This window comes from Mandrillus leucophaeus, unplaced genomic scaffold (genome assembly GCF_000951045.1).
Source record: "Mandrillus leucophaeus isolate KB7577 unplaced genomic scaffold, Mleu.le_1.0 Scaffold686, whole genome shotgun sequence".
In the NCBI taxonomy this organism is placed as follows: Eukaryota; Metazoa; Chordata; class Mammalia; order Primates; family Cercopithecidae; genus Mandrillus; species Mandrillus leucophaeus.
This window is the reverse complement of record NW_012107430.1, coordinates 455,347-470,681: the sequence shown is the minus strand read 5'-3', so window position 1 is coordinate 470,681 and position 15,335 is coordinate 455,347. Positions and strand designations below refer to the sequence as shown.

The 15,335-nt window shown below is 36.8% G+C and overlaps 1 protein-coding gene across 1 annotated transcript in view; it reads left to right on the top strand.

Moving 5' to 3' along the window:
* The first annotated feature begins 432 nt into the window (after positions 1 to 432).
* ARNTL2 (aryl hydrocarbon receptor nuclear translocator-like 2) overlaps positions 433 to 15,335 on the top strand; it is a 50,823-nt gene continuing 35,920 nt past the window's right edge. Inside the window, exons 1-3 of the mRNA XM_012002418.1 lie at positions 433 to 454; positions 8,718 to 8,862; positions 10,581 to 10,682. Of these exons, the coding sequence (XP_011857808.1) occupies positions 8,765 to 8,862; positions 10,581 to 10,682 (200 nt within the window). The 5' untranslated portion in view covers positions 433 to 454; positions 8,718 to 8,764. The remainder of the gene's footprint in view (positions 455 to 8,717; positions 8,863 to 10,580; positions 10,683 to 15,335) is intronic.

Sequence of the window (15,335 nt, the reverse complement as noted above, 5' to 3'; positions counted from 1 at the left end):
ATCTCACATCAGTTTCACATTGTGGCCAGCCATACTGATCTTGCTATCCCCCGATAGTCCATATGCCTTCTTTTCTCTAAGTTGCGTGTATGTCTTACAAAAGTAAGACGTGATACTTAGAAAAGTTTGGAACAATATAAGAAAGCAGAAAAGAGAAAAATCCTTTGGCTACTGAGATGAAACTCCTAGAAACATTTCATTGTGTGTGTTTTTTCTCTCCCTTGCAGATGGCATTATTTTTGTTGTTTTTCCATAGTCTTTCGTCCTCCTTTTTAAAACTAAACATTACATAAGAATTTATTTTTTATTTCCATAGGGTTTGGGGGAACAGGTGGTGTTTGGTTACACGAATAATAAGTTCTTCAGTGGTGATTTCTGAAATCTTGGTGCACCCATCACCCGAGCAGTATATACTGTATCCAATGTGAGGATGAATTGAGCCCAGGAGGCAGAGGTTGCAGTGAGCTGAGATTGTGCTGCTGCACTCCAGCCTGGGTGACAGAGTGAGACCCTATTTTAAAAAAAGTACTAGCAGCAGTAAAATGTAAAAGAGAAAGAATTTAGCACTGAGAAGGGCACAGCATCATTTTTCTGGTATTCTTGACAAATGTGCACAATCTAAATTTAGTCATGAGGGAATATCAGACAAACTTAAGCTGGAGGACATTCTAGAAAATAACTTCCCAGTACCCTTCAAAAGTCTCAAGAAAGACAAAAGAAGCCTGAGGAACCATTACAGAGGAAAGGAAACAAAGGACAGGTGGCAGGTGCTAAATGCATTGTGTGATCCTGGACCAGCAAAGGACATTAGGACAATTGACAAAATTTGTATAAGGTCTGTAAATTAGATAATAATTGTACGTCAGTGTTAATTTCCTGATCTTGATGATTATGCTGGGGTTAAGACTGACATTATCATTTGGGGAATATTATTGAAGGGTATATGGGAATTCTTTACACTACCTTTGCCAACCTGAAATTATTTCAAGATAAAAAGGTTAACAGCTTTATAATTAAAAATAAAGCAACAACGTTTACTCAATGTTGTTTACCTAACTGACACCTTAGGCATCTACATTGGCTCACCAACAATGTCCACACGTTTTTGCTGGGCTGGTTACTTAATTAGCATCAGTAAGCTTCTGGTTTTCAAACAGATTTCATGTACATTGTTTTATTTGATTCTGAAACAAACAAATGTGGTTTGTGGGAAATTTCCTGCATCTTAAAGAAACAGGGTTGGTTATGTTAAATGATTTGTCCAAAAAAAAACCAGTACTAACAAAGTAGTGGGTAGATGGGACCACAAAGATTTTCTGGGTTTGGACTCTCAGAAGTTAAAAAGGCCACTTTCATTTCTCAAGGAAGTAATTTAAACATTTACACAGAATAAATTATTTTTAACCAAAAGTTATTTACAAGATAATGAAAATGTACACAAATTTTAAGATCTAGCACACTATTGGCCATGAAAGTAGGTAATGGAACAAAAGTTTTAAAGTTTTATGAAAATTGAAAAATTTTCCCAAACTGCCATGGCTTCTGTGAATGTGTGTGTGCATAGGTGCGTATATGCAATGTGTATTCTCTTTCAACCACAATGCCAGATTCCAAATTTGAACCCCTTTGTAACTATGAGCCTAAACCAAGTGGCTACTTGGCTTCCCTCGGTTATGACTTCCAAACAGCTGCTCATTTCCCATAGTTTATTTTCCTCCTTGAGGAATTGATACTAAATAGTAGACCTTTGAAATATTGCAAGATGGATTATCATCACCAGGGAGACAGACGTAGAGCAGAGTGAGATTTAATGCTAATCTCATTTTAAGTAAAATCACAAACTTTCTTTGTAAAAAGGCAATCACAGTATCTTCACTTAACCTAAATTCTGTATTATTTTGTTGAGTGTTAAAGAACACATATTACATTAACCACTGAGAAGTCACTCAGTTTGGCGAGGAAAGACAGTATCAAAACATTAAATCATATACCTCCACAATGAGTTATATAAAATGAACTTCAATTCCTAACACATGGTCTCATCTTCTGCAGATGTATATGTGGAGGCAGAAAGTCAAGCAAACTGGAAAGTTAAAAATGAATTTTTTACTCCTTAAATTATGAGTCACCTACTAACAAAAATAAGAATCTGCATCATGGAGATTATTTCCAAAGAACAGATCCTTTCAGCTAAAACTAACTAGTCTCACTAACCCATATTTTCCTTTTGCTTACAGAAAACCCTCTGTTTTTAATATACTTCTACTGACATAGAGTCAATGGAACATAGCTAATTATAAGGCAGTACGCCCCACCCATTAAAGAACGTAAAGACCTTTAAAGCTTCAGATTTTTATTTTGTCGAGAGAAGACTATTCAGCCTGCCTGGAGATAATTCACATTTTTTGTTTAAAGGTTAATAAGGAAGTAGGATAGAAACATGTGAAGATCATGCTTCCCAGAATGGGAGGCAAAAAAAAAAAAATTTCATTTTATTTCTGTCTCTGAACTTATGTGAGGGAAAGAATGTGCTTGCAGAGTGTGTGTTAGAAGTAGGGGGAGTGGTTGGGGGTCTGGTATTATATATTCCAGGGTATGCTGTGGTTTAACGGGAGTGAATTTTTCCTTTTGATTTGTCATTTGATGAAATAAATTCCCTGCACTTTTCTCTAGAGACAGATGGTAATCTGTCATTCAAAATCCAGTAGAATGAAGTCTAGAAGCTGAAGCCGTATTTGATCTCATGTGGTATGTGGTGATCCTGAACTGGTCCCATTTAGAGAATCCAGGCCTAGAAGTAAGTCTTGGGATGTTGCAGACTGGAAACTTAATTCCCAAGTGCGCCATGGTCACTGGTAAAATTATTCTCCCCACTTCTTTATCATGAGATCTATTATTCCTGTGAAGGTGGTAAAAATAATGTGTGTTGTTTAAAGAAGAAAGATAAGACATTGATCTGTGAAAGAGGTAGAACATGAATTCCTTAGAAGTCCCTGTGTGTCCTTCATGGTCACACCCCCCTTTCTTTTCCCGAAGAGAACCACTGTTCTGACTTTTGTCTTAACTAGCCCCTTGCTTTCTGTATAGGGAGATATCTGTATACACAAACGAACAAACAAACAAACAAAAAGCTCTGAAAAAACCCAGGTATTCCTAAAATTGATTAGTTTTACTTTTTTGTTTTTTTAGTTTACTTGTTTTTGAACTTTATATAAATTTTTAAAAACATGCAATGTGTTTTTGACAGTGACTTTTTTGCCCTCAGCATTATGGTTTTTCATTGTTGTTGTTGTCGTTGTTGTTTGTTTTAGAAGACAGGGTCTCACTCTGTCACCCAGGCTGGAGTGCAGCACGCTCACTGTAACCCTCAACTCCTGGACTCAGGCAATCCTCCCACCTCAGCCTCCTGAGTAGCTAGGACTATATGTACGCACCACTGTGCTTGGCTAGTTTTAAAATTTTTTTGTAGAGACAGCATCTCGCTGTGTTGTCCAGACTGGTCTCAAACTTCTGGCCTTACGTGGTCCTCTTACCTTGGCCTTCCAAGTCTTCATACTGGAATTACAGGCATGAGCCACTGCACCTGGCCAGCATTATGTTATTTAATTCATTCATGTTGAGTATAGCTGGGCTTCATTCATTTTTGCTGCTGTTAGTATTCCATTCAGTAACTAAGCAATGTACCCATTTTGCTGATGAAAATTTAAAGTTTCCAGTTTTCTCAGGTTTTTGTGGTTGTTGTTCAATTACAAGCAATGTTGCTAATGCATTTCTTACACCTGTCAGCTAATACACAGTAAGAGTTTTTCCATATGCCTAGGAGGGCAATGCCAAGTCATATATTATATATGTGTTCACCTTTATTAGGTAATGTAAAACTGGTTTCCAAAGTGGCTGTAGCAACTTACATTCCTGCCAGCAGAGCATGAGCCTTTCCATTGCTCCACGTCCTCACCAACACTTGATATCATCAAATTTTTCAATTGTAGCCATCACATATTAGTATATCACTACAGTTTCCTTAGGATTTTCCTGGTTACCAGTAAGATTGAGTATCTTTTCATCCATGTGTTGACAACCGGAATTTCTTTTATGAATGCCTATTCAAGTATTTTATCCAGTTTTCTATTGAGTCATTGGTCTTTTTCTTATTGATTCAAAGCCATTCTTTATATAATCTGAATACTAACCCTTTGTTGTTTATATGTCTAACAAATATCTTTTCCTAGTTTGTAGCTTGTGGTTTCATTCTCTTTGTAGTGTCTTTTGATCAACATTAACTTAAAGATTGTCACATTTAACAATCTTTTCCTTTATTGTTTTTACATTTTATGTCTTGGGAAATTCTTTCTATGAAATAAAAATACTCTCCCTCCTTTAGAGTTGTCTTAGTCTATTGCTGTTGTTATAACAAAACACATTAGGCTGGGTAATTTATAAACAACCAGTTGTTATTTCTGACAATTCTAGAGGCTGGGAAGTCCAAGATCAAGGCACGGTCAAGTTCACTGTCTGGTGAGGGCTGCTCCTTCTGCTTCTACGATGGTATCTTCTTGCTGCATCCTCACTTGGCAGAAGAGGCAAAGGAATGGAAGGGACAAACTTGTCCTCTCAGCCCTTTTACGGTGGCACTAATCCCATCTATGAGGGTGGAGTGTGCATGACCTAATCACCTCCTAGTGGCCCCACCTTTTAATATTGTTGAACTGGGAATTAAGTTTCCACATGAATTTTGGAGGAACACAAACACTCAAACCATAGCAAAAGTTTCTCTGTTCTATTTTTGTTTTTTACATTTAGGTTCAAATTCAACTGAATTTGTTTTTGTATTTGGTGTAACACAGGGAGTCCGGTTTCATCTTTTCCATAGAGAAAACCAATTGATCCCAGACCATTTACTAAAAAGTGATTTTTTTCTCCCACATTGATCTGAAATACCACCTTTGATATTTAGCAGATATCCGTATTACATGTCTGGGCTTTTTGTTCTCTTCCATTCATCTATCTATCCTCATGCCAGTACTACACTGTCTTAATTACTGTGTCTTTACCAGTCTTGATATCTGATAGGGCCAGTGTTCCCACCTTTTCCTTGGTTATTCAGGACCCATTGTTCTTCTGTATATAGTTTGCATAGTTGTATATTCCACTTGAGAGGTTCCACCAAAAAATTAAGTATTTTGAGAGGAATTGCACATCTATTTTAGGATAATTTACATCTTTAGTATATTGAAGCCTCCAATTCAAAAGCCTGGCATATCTTTCCATTTATTTGGATCTTTCAAAATATTTTAAATAAAGTTTTAGTTTTTTCCATAAAGACCTTATACATTTATTAGATTTATTCTTTAGATACTCTGTATTTTTGAGATTATTATAAATTCTATCTTTTAAATATCATTTTCTTACCATTTGTTACTTTGGATAGAAAGGCAATTGATTTTTACATATTGCTTTATATACAGCCAACTTGCTATATCCTCTAACTTTAATGATTTATATATTGATTATTTTGGATTTTCTATGTAGTCAATCATATCATTTCTCAATAAGAGCAAAACAATTTTATTTCTTAATTTTATATTTCATTTTTCTTTTTCTTGCCTTACCCTACTGTGAGCTCTTCTAATATAGAATTAAATAAGGGTGTTCTTGTTTCTGATCTTAAAAAGAATACTTTCAGTATTTCTTCATTAGTATTTCTACATTTACTGAGATGATTGTATAGTTTTTCATTTATTTGTTATTGTAGTAAATTATATTCGTTAGTTACTAATATGAAGGTACTCCTGCATCCCTAGGATGAAACTATCTTAGTCATGATGGATGGTTATTTTTACACATTTATGATTTTTGTTTGATAATGTTTTATTAAGATTTTTGGATTTTTGTTTGTGAATGAGATTGGCCTGTAATTTTCCTTTTGTACTGTCATTGTCAGGTTTTCATATCAAAATTATGTAAGCCTCCTTGACAAAGTTGAGGATCAAGGTAGTCCCTCTTTTTTCATATAGTGGAATAGTTTGTGTAAGGAAGGATATAGGAATATTCAGGTTTTTATTTCTCTTTGTTTCAATTTAGGTAAGTTAAAATTCTATAGAAAATGCTCCATCTAAATTTTTTAATATTTAGCATGATTTTTAATGATATTTTATTATCTTTTAAATTTCTTGTGCATGTAAATTATGACCCCAAATTTTTTATTTTTTTGTACATTTTTTTCTTTGAAAAATCTTGCCATAAAGTTGTTAGAGTTTCCAATCATTTGGAAGAAACTTTGTTTAGCTTTTTTGATCTACACTCTTATATGTTTATATTCTATTTCATTATTTCTGGTCTTATTTTTATGATTTTCTTTCTTCTAGTTCTTTGGATTTATTTTACTGATCTTTTTCTGATTTCTTAAATTATTTACTTATTAAATTTCAATTTTTCTTTTTTTAAACACTGTTAAAATTTCACTCTAATGCTTATGCATCGCTACACATTTTTGTGTATGACATTTTATTAATATTTAATTGCAAATATTTTGCCATTTTACATTTGAATTTCCTCTTATCCCATAAATTATTTGTGGGATTCTTGATTTACAAAGATATAGGGATTTTCTGGTTATCTTTTTGTTACTGACTTCCAACACAATTACACTGAAGTCAGAAAATATTTTATGTATGATATCAATTTGTCAAAATCTTTGAGTTTTGGTCCAGTATATTGTCAGTCTTTGTAAATGCTCCATAGTTGGCCAAAAACAATGAACACTGGTGTTTCAAGCTGCTAGGCATAGTGCTCCATATATGTGTGTTATATGAAGCTTGCCGATCGTGCTAGATAAATCTTCTATATCATTATTTTTACTACTTGATCTATCAGTTACTGTCAAAGATGTGTTAAAAATCTTCCACTATATTGTAGACTTATTACATTCTCCTTGTAAATATTGTTACATATTTTCAATCTGTGTTATTGGGTACAAATTACCTTAAACTTTTTATATGCATATTAATGTGAGAAATATAGTTAATTACAGAGGCTTAAATTTAGACTATAGGTTATTTTGGTTCAGTGATTCTGATTTTTATGTTTTGTAAAACAATTTAATAAACCTCACTTGAGACAAAAAGGATTTTTTAAAATCACACTTAGCAATTCAGAGTTACAAATATTGGTGTCTCTTGACCTTGTTAACCCATTTCTGGGATACTGTCCAAAATAACCAGAAGTAGATAAAAAGCTGTATGTACCAAAATACATATTTGTACTGGCAAATAAAATAAAATTAAATGTCGGTTCTAACAATAGGAGAGTGGTTAAATAACTGGACATAGCTACGTGATAATGTATTATACATCCATTAGAGTCATTTATAAAGAATTTGTAATAAAACTGGAAAGTTATTATGTCACAATGATGCATAAATCTGACTACAGTCGGTCCCTTTTTCCCATGGGGGATATGTTCTGAGACTCCCCAGTGGATGCCTGAAACTGCAGATAATACCAACCTCTACATATATGAATTTTTCCTACACATACATACCTATGATAAAAGTTTAATTTATAAATTTAGCATAGTAGGAGATTAACTACAATAATTAATAATAAAATAGAACAATTATAACAATGTGCCAGAATCATTACTCTTGTGCTTTGGGGCCACTATTAAGCAAAATAAGGGTTCTTTGAACACCAGCATTGTGGTACTGCAACAGTGGCTCTAATAACCTAGCCAGCCACTAAGCAACTCGCGGGCAGGTGACATATACAGCGTGGATATGCTAGATAGAGGGATGACTGTGGTGTGAGATTTCATCATGCTACTCAGAACCATGTGCAATTGATACCTTATGAATGATTTATTTCTGAAATTTTCCACTTAATATTTTCAGACCAAAGTTGTGCATAACTGAAACCACAGAAAGCAAACTGCAGATAAGAGGGGACTACTGTATACTGTATGATTTCAATTACCTTAATGATAACTATAGAAAAAAATTCTAGGAAGAAGTATCTCAAAAGCATTGTAACATTAATTGATGTAACATTGGGGGAAAAATGGTTTTTCCCGCTTCCTTTCTATTTTTCTGTGTTTTCTGCATTTTCTACCATTTTCAAATTTCTTTTACAATATAGGAGGAAAGCCTTAAAAGCATGAACTAAGAAATGCTTATTTAATTAATACTTGAGTGTACACAATTAGTCTTTCATTCTGTATTATGTTGGTTTTGGCTGATATATATATATATATAATATGTGTGTGTATATATAGATATAATGTGTGTGTATATATTTTATATATATATATACATTTTTTTTGAGACAGAGTCTTGCTCTGTTGCCCAGGCTGGAGTACAGTAGCATGATCTCAGCTCACTGCAACCTCTACCTCCCAGGTTCAAGGGATTCTCCTGCCGCAGCCACCCGAGTAGCTGGGATTACAGATGCCCACATTGCGCCTGGCTCATTTTTGTACGTTAATAGAGATGGAGTTTCGCTGTGTTGGGCAGACTGGTCTTTATCTCCTGACCTCAGGTGATCCACCCGCCTCAGCCTCACAAAGTGCTGGGATTACAGGCATGAGCCACCGCGCCTGGCCTTAGCTGGTATTTTTTAAATATCAAGATAGAAAAGTCATTTAAAATGTGTGATATGGATATGTACAAAATAAAAGTTAATGTTTAAAATAAATGTCTTGTACTCTGCTGCCCGTAGGTAAAGTGTTGAGAGAGGAGAGCCAGCGCACTGCTCCTGTGGTTTCCAGCCGCATGAGTCCAAGGACAGGACCAACAGCTATGGGGTCCTTCAGCTCACACATGACAGAGTTTCCACGAAAACGCAAAGCAAGTGATTCAGACCCATCCCAGTAAGTGACTTTGTTCCTCTAACCCAGTGAGAGCTTTGACTCTAGGGAGAAGAGGAAAATGTTCCTTTTAAAATCTTTAATTATTTCCAAGTTCATGGTAACATTTGGAGACAGGAGAGTACTTATCTACCCAACTGCTACCTTTGTCAGTGACTGACTTGGAACTTTTCCATCCAGCTCTGAAGAAAGGTATCTAGGAGGGTCAGCTGGAGTCTGAAAGAGACATAGGAACATGAGTTTTATTTGGTTAATGTTTATGGTCATGGCAAGATGCTTGCCTTCCTTACTGAAATCCTTATAAACATGAGGAGAACACCTTGGATGTTTGACTTAAAATAATAATGACTACTTCTCACCTTACTCATCATGTATAGAATAACCAACCCTTGGTTATCTGTGGTCAGTTTAATCATATAAAACTCGTGCTTTCCATATTTATTAAGTCAAATTGATAATAAAGTCAATGTTAAGAATACCCACTGTCTCCTTATTTATTTTTGTTACCCCTGCAGCTTCAGTCCTAAATATTCTTTAATGACTTCCCCAAAGCTGGAGTTTATATGGTGAAAACATCAGGGCAAGCCAGGTACAGTGGCACACGCCTGCAGTACTAGCTACGCGGGAGGCTGAGGTAGGTTCTTGAGCCCAGATGTTTGAGACCAGCAAGACCCCATCTCTAAATAAATAGGTATAAAATTTAGAAAACATTAAGAAAAAATAAAGATAGCCATCTAGAGCAACTCATCATAGGCTGGTACTTTACATAAATATGAGAGTTGATGACAGTTCTCCATCATGAATGAAGGGAAAAATCCTGCGTTGGGAGTTGGAGGTCAAGATAAGGACATAATAAAACATCCTGGCTCTTTTTTGTTGTTGTTGTTGGGGGATGATATTCAGCTCTTATTTACAAAGTGGGCACATGCTAGCTCTTTTTAACTCAGTCCTTCCCAATACACTTTATAATTTAGCTTCAGTTCCCAAGACAGTAGAGTAAATACTAAAACACTTCCTACGCCACATATAAAGGATTGGAAGGTTTTCTACTGTTTTTGGTTGTCTCTATTCCCTTAGTCTCTTCCATTAACATGGATGCTTCTGAAAACTATAGTTGATGAAGTGACAGTCTTTTTAGACTCTCTAGCTGTTTTCCATCCTAAATTATCAGTCAATAGCCCCCACTTAACTTGAGCTAAAAGTGACTGTTAGTTCTTTTTATTTGCTTCCTTATTCTTCAGAATCATAAGCACCACTGTTCTTTCTCGGTGTCTAAATATGATTTCAGCAATTGAAGTGGGAACAGTGAATATAGAGGTAGCCCAGCTTCGTGCCACATGGCGGGGCACAGATGAGACCTTGCAGTGGTTTGGGGGTGAAATGGAAAGTGGGGTCAGTGCTAGCAAAAATATAAGAAACATGCAAAGTACTGACAGTACCGACATTTTTTTTGTCAGCAAGCAACACTGAAGATTATTTAGGTAACTACTCACATTTTAGAAGAGGAAGAAGCTAGAACTCAGAAATGTCAAGCAGTTTGCCCAGCATCACACAGCTTGTTAGAATGCCTGATTCCAGATGTGGTATTTTCTCCACTTCACCCAGCTTCCTGTCGCTGGGTAGCTGGACAGAGTGGGCTGCTTTCTCCACTTGAGGACAGGCTTGCTGTCCATTCCCAGAACATCTGGGTAGGGGGTGACCCAAGGCCTCCTTCCTTCCAGGTCAGGAATCATGACAGAAAAAGTGGTGGAAAAGATTTCTGAGAATCCCCTTACCTATCTTCTTTCAACAAGGATAGAAATATCAGCCTCCAGTGGCAGCAGGTAAGTCCTGGACCGTTTTTGACATACTCCCTCCCCTACTTGAAGAGGGCATAGAGTGGCAGTGAAAACGTAATACATGTCCCGCTGATTTGCTCATCATCTATCCCAGAGCTTCTCCTTTCTGCCCCAATCCTTCCTTTATCCTAACAGTTTCTGTTCCCTTTAATGAAATTATGGATGTCAAAGTACGTGGTGCTGACTATATAGTGTCCTTCCCCAGGACTCAGTGCAGGAAAGCCAGTCAATAGGTGAGGCTGATTTCACTCACGTAGCCTCAGAGTGCTGGATATTTTTAAAAACGAAGAATATGTGAGAATGTCCACCCTTTCTGTGGCACTGTTAGTTTTGAATGGAGAGCTGGGTTTTTTTTTTTTTTTTTTTTTTTTTTTTTTTTTTGAGACAGAGTCTCACTCTGTCGCCAGGCTGGAGTGCAGTGGCGCAATCTCGGCTCACTGCAACGTCTGCCTCCTGGGTTGAAGTGATTCTCCTGCCTCAGCCTCCCGAGTAACTGGGACTACATGTGCCCGCCACCACGCCCGGCTAATTTTTGTATTTTTAGTAGAGATGGGGTTTCACCATGTTGGCCAGGATGGTCTCAATCTCAACTTCATGATCCACCCGCCTCGGCCTCCCAAAGTGCTGGGATTATAGGCATGAGCCACCGCACCTGGCTGGAGAGCTGGTTCTTTAAAAGGGTCTTTGATGAATCTGTGGAATGTAGTCATTAAACATTTATTGGGTTGCTACTATGTGACAGTCAGTAGACTAGGAGAGATAGAGACACAAAGGTACAGGAAACTTGTGCAAATGGAAAAGATACAAACAATTATTTTACATCATCATAACTGCTATAATAGAGACCCTGGGTACTATGTCAGCAAATAAAGTTAGGCATTTAAGTAAGATTTAAATGCTTCCTGGAAAAGTTGACTTAAGCTAAGTTTTAAATGAAAAATAGAAATAAGTCTACAGCCAGGTATGATAGCTCATGCCTGTAATCCTAGCACTTTGGGAGGCAGAGGTGGGAAGATCGCTTGAGCCCAGAAGTTCAAGGCTGCAGTGAGCTATGGTCACGCCACTGCATTCCAGCCTAGGTGACAGAGTGAGACCCTATCTCTATAAAAATACATTTAAAAACAGAAGAGAAGAAGTGAGTCTACAGAACAGGAGTGGAAAAGATATTTTAGGTGGAAAGAACAACCGTGCAGGCATACAGGTATGTAGTTGCATACTCCTGATCAGGAAATGAGTGGTTGTCACCATAGAGCAGAGGGTGCACTTAGAGGGAGGTGAGCTATGAGATTTGAGAGATAAACACAAACTGAGTCATGGAAGATCTGCTGAACTGAAGAATCTGAAAACTGTCTTGAATGCAGTAGGAAAACTGAAGAATTCTAAGCATGAGAAGAACTTGATCAGATTTATATTTTTTAAAGAATTGATTGCCTCTGCACTTTTTCACTTTTTTATTATGGTAAATACACACACACACATATATACGCAAACACATATATATAAATAACATTAAATTTGCCATTTGAACCACTATTAAGTGTACAATTAATTGGCATCAATTATAGTCAGTATTATAGACCATCACCTCTATTTCTAAAACTTTTGAATCACCCCAAAGAAAAACTCTGTGCCCATAAACAACAGCGTTCCCATTCTCCTCTCTCCCGATCCCTTGCTAACCTCTAGTGCATTTTCTGGCTCTGTGAATTTGCTTATTCTAGATATTTCACATAAGTGGGAGTCCGAGGCAGGTGGATTGCCTCAGCTTAGGAGTTTGCAACCAGCCTGTGCAACATGGTGAAACCCTGTCTCTACTAAAATACAAAAAATTAGCCAGGCGTGGTGGCAGGTGCCTGTAGTCCCAGCTACTTGGGAAGCTGCAGCAGGAGAATTGCTTAAATCCAGGAGGCAGAGGTTGCAGTGAGCCAAGATCGTGCCACTGCGCTCCAGCCTGGGCGGCAGAGCGAGACTCCATCTCAAAAAAAAAACAAAGTGGAATTATATGATGTTTGTTCTTTTGTCTGACTTATTTCACTTAGCATAATGTCTTCAAGTTTCATCCATATTATAGCATGTGTCAGAATTTCATTGCTGTTTATGGCTGAATAATATTCCACTGTGTATATATACCATATGTGATTTATCCAGTCCTCTCTTGAAGGGTTATTTCCACTTTTTGGCTATTGTGAATAATGCTGCCATGAACACTGATGTACAAATACCTGCTTTAGTCCTTGCTTTCCATTATTTTGGATATATGCCTAGGAGAGAGTTGCTGGGTTATGTGATAATTCTGTTCAGTTTTTGAGGAACTGCTATACTGTTTTCCACGGTGACTGCATCACGTTACATTCCCATGAGTAGTGTACAAGAGTTCCATTTTCTTCACATCCTCACTGACCCTTATTATTTTCAATTGCTTGATTATAGCCATCCTGGTAGGTGTGAGTGGTACAGTCTTACAGTTTTCAAAGAATCACCCTGGAAACAGCATGGAGGATGGTCTGAAGGGGGAAGATCCAGTAGGCAGAGAGAACCATGGAGAATAGCTCTTGCCAAGGATGAGGTTTTCTGAGCTTCAATCAAAGAGAGTGGCCCTGGACAGGAAGGGAAGGGAAAGGAAGGGACATATGACACACTCAGAAGATAGGATCAATAGGACTTCGTGATTGTTCATTGGGAGGAGGATATAAAGTGTGCCCACGTTTTCTGACTTGGGCTTCTAGATGGAGGGTGGTATTTTCATTCACTTATATTGAGGCAAAGATGATGAGTTGAGTTCTGGACACACTAAGAATGGGATATTTATAGAACCTTCAAGCAGGAAGATGGACATGAGGATTTGGAGCTCAGGGTGGAGGCCTGGCCTGGAGTTAGAGACTCAGACATCATTAATGCACAAAAAGTACTTGAACTGATGATGTGGGTGACGTCTCTGGGAGAAGCTTATAGAGTGGGGAGACTGGGGGCTGAGGATATATTCTGGGGGTGCTGACCTAAAGATAGTACAAGATGAGGGGAAGCCTGCCCAGACTATGTGAAGGCATGGCTCTGAAGTGGGAGCGGCACACAGAAATCAAAGGAAGCACGTTTCAAAAAGAGGAACGCCTGACAAGTGGCAAATCTGGGGAATATTTTGAGATTGCATCTGCCTCTAACTTTGTCTTTGGTTAATTTAGAAAGAATGCCTACATTTCATTCAAAATGCAGTGAAAATAGTTTTCAAGAAAACTTTGCATTGTGTCTGAAATTCTATTACTGTAATGTAAGGTGCTGCACTAAGAAAATGTATCCCAGTAATGTGAATATTATTAATATCAGGAAGCTTATTAAAACACATTTGTAAAAATTTGTAAAATGTTAGGATTATAGACCAAATTTACTAATTATCTAGATTTGTTCTACAAACAAATGAACTGTTTGACTAACAAGATCTTGCCTTTATTCTATTCTGCCAGGGGCCATTAAACAGAAGGGTATTTGTATTTAATAAGTACAGTATATTTGAATTTCACCAAGGAGGCAAATTCACTCAGTGAGTTCATTTGCTAAAATGCCAATGATCAAAGCGAAAACATGATCTTAAAAGGTCAAAGTTTACCTTTTGAAATTGAAGTAATGTACATATATGTAGTCAGTGCTTCATATCTATGGGCAACCAATCAAAAATTGAAAATATCCAGAAAAAAAAAGCAAGTCTGTACTGAACAGATCCAGACTTATTTTTCTTGTTATTATTCTTTAAACAATACTGTATAACAACAATTTACATAGCATTTATATTGATTAGGTATTGTAAGTAATCTGGAGATGATTTAAAGTATATGGGAGGATGTGCATAGGTTATATGCAAATACTGTGAAGAGACTTGAACATCCACAGGTTTTGGTATCCGCGGGAGGTTCTGGAGCCAGTCCCCCACGGATGCTGAGGGACAATTATATATAATTCCAGACTATTAGGAAGAAAATTATTGACCCGTATAATTGTTTTCTGTTCATTCCTTTAAGATGACTAAAAAGAGAAAAGAAGCTGACTTAATCTGACCCTCTCTTTTGCCTCAGAGAAACTTTAATTTTATTTGTACCAGCCACACAACAGGCTGACAGTGGTGAGAGAAATGGCCAGGTATGGTGGAAGGCACACCAGGTCAGGTATGGTGGAAGGCCAGCCTGTGTTGAATAGTCTTTGCTTGGCCTCCTACTAGTTATAGGACCTTGGACAGTCATTAACTTTACTCAACTCCTTCATCTGTAAAATGGGGATAGTAATAACTTCATCACTGTGCTGTGAGAATCAAGTGTGGAAATATTTTTGATAAAGTACCATAAATATAAAAGCTCTTCTTGATTGAAACTGTGAAAAGGAAATGCACCACTTCATTAAGCGTTAGTCTTTGTGGTCTTTTTTATTTGGAATATTTATAAGCATCTCTTTATAAATTTGATTAACTTTTCTATAAGCATTATCTTTTTTTAAGTGGAAAAATATTAAAACTTCAAAAGAGTTCAACTGAGTAAGACAGTTCTAAAGTAGGCCAAACTTTTTTCAAAGCCTGAAAAATGTTCATTGTTAAATATCTATAAAGAAGGAAATTTGTTAAGATGAATCAGAAGCCTTAAAATATTTATCCATAAA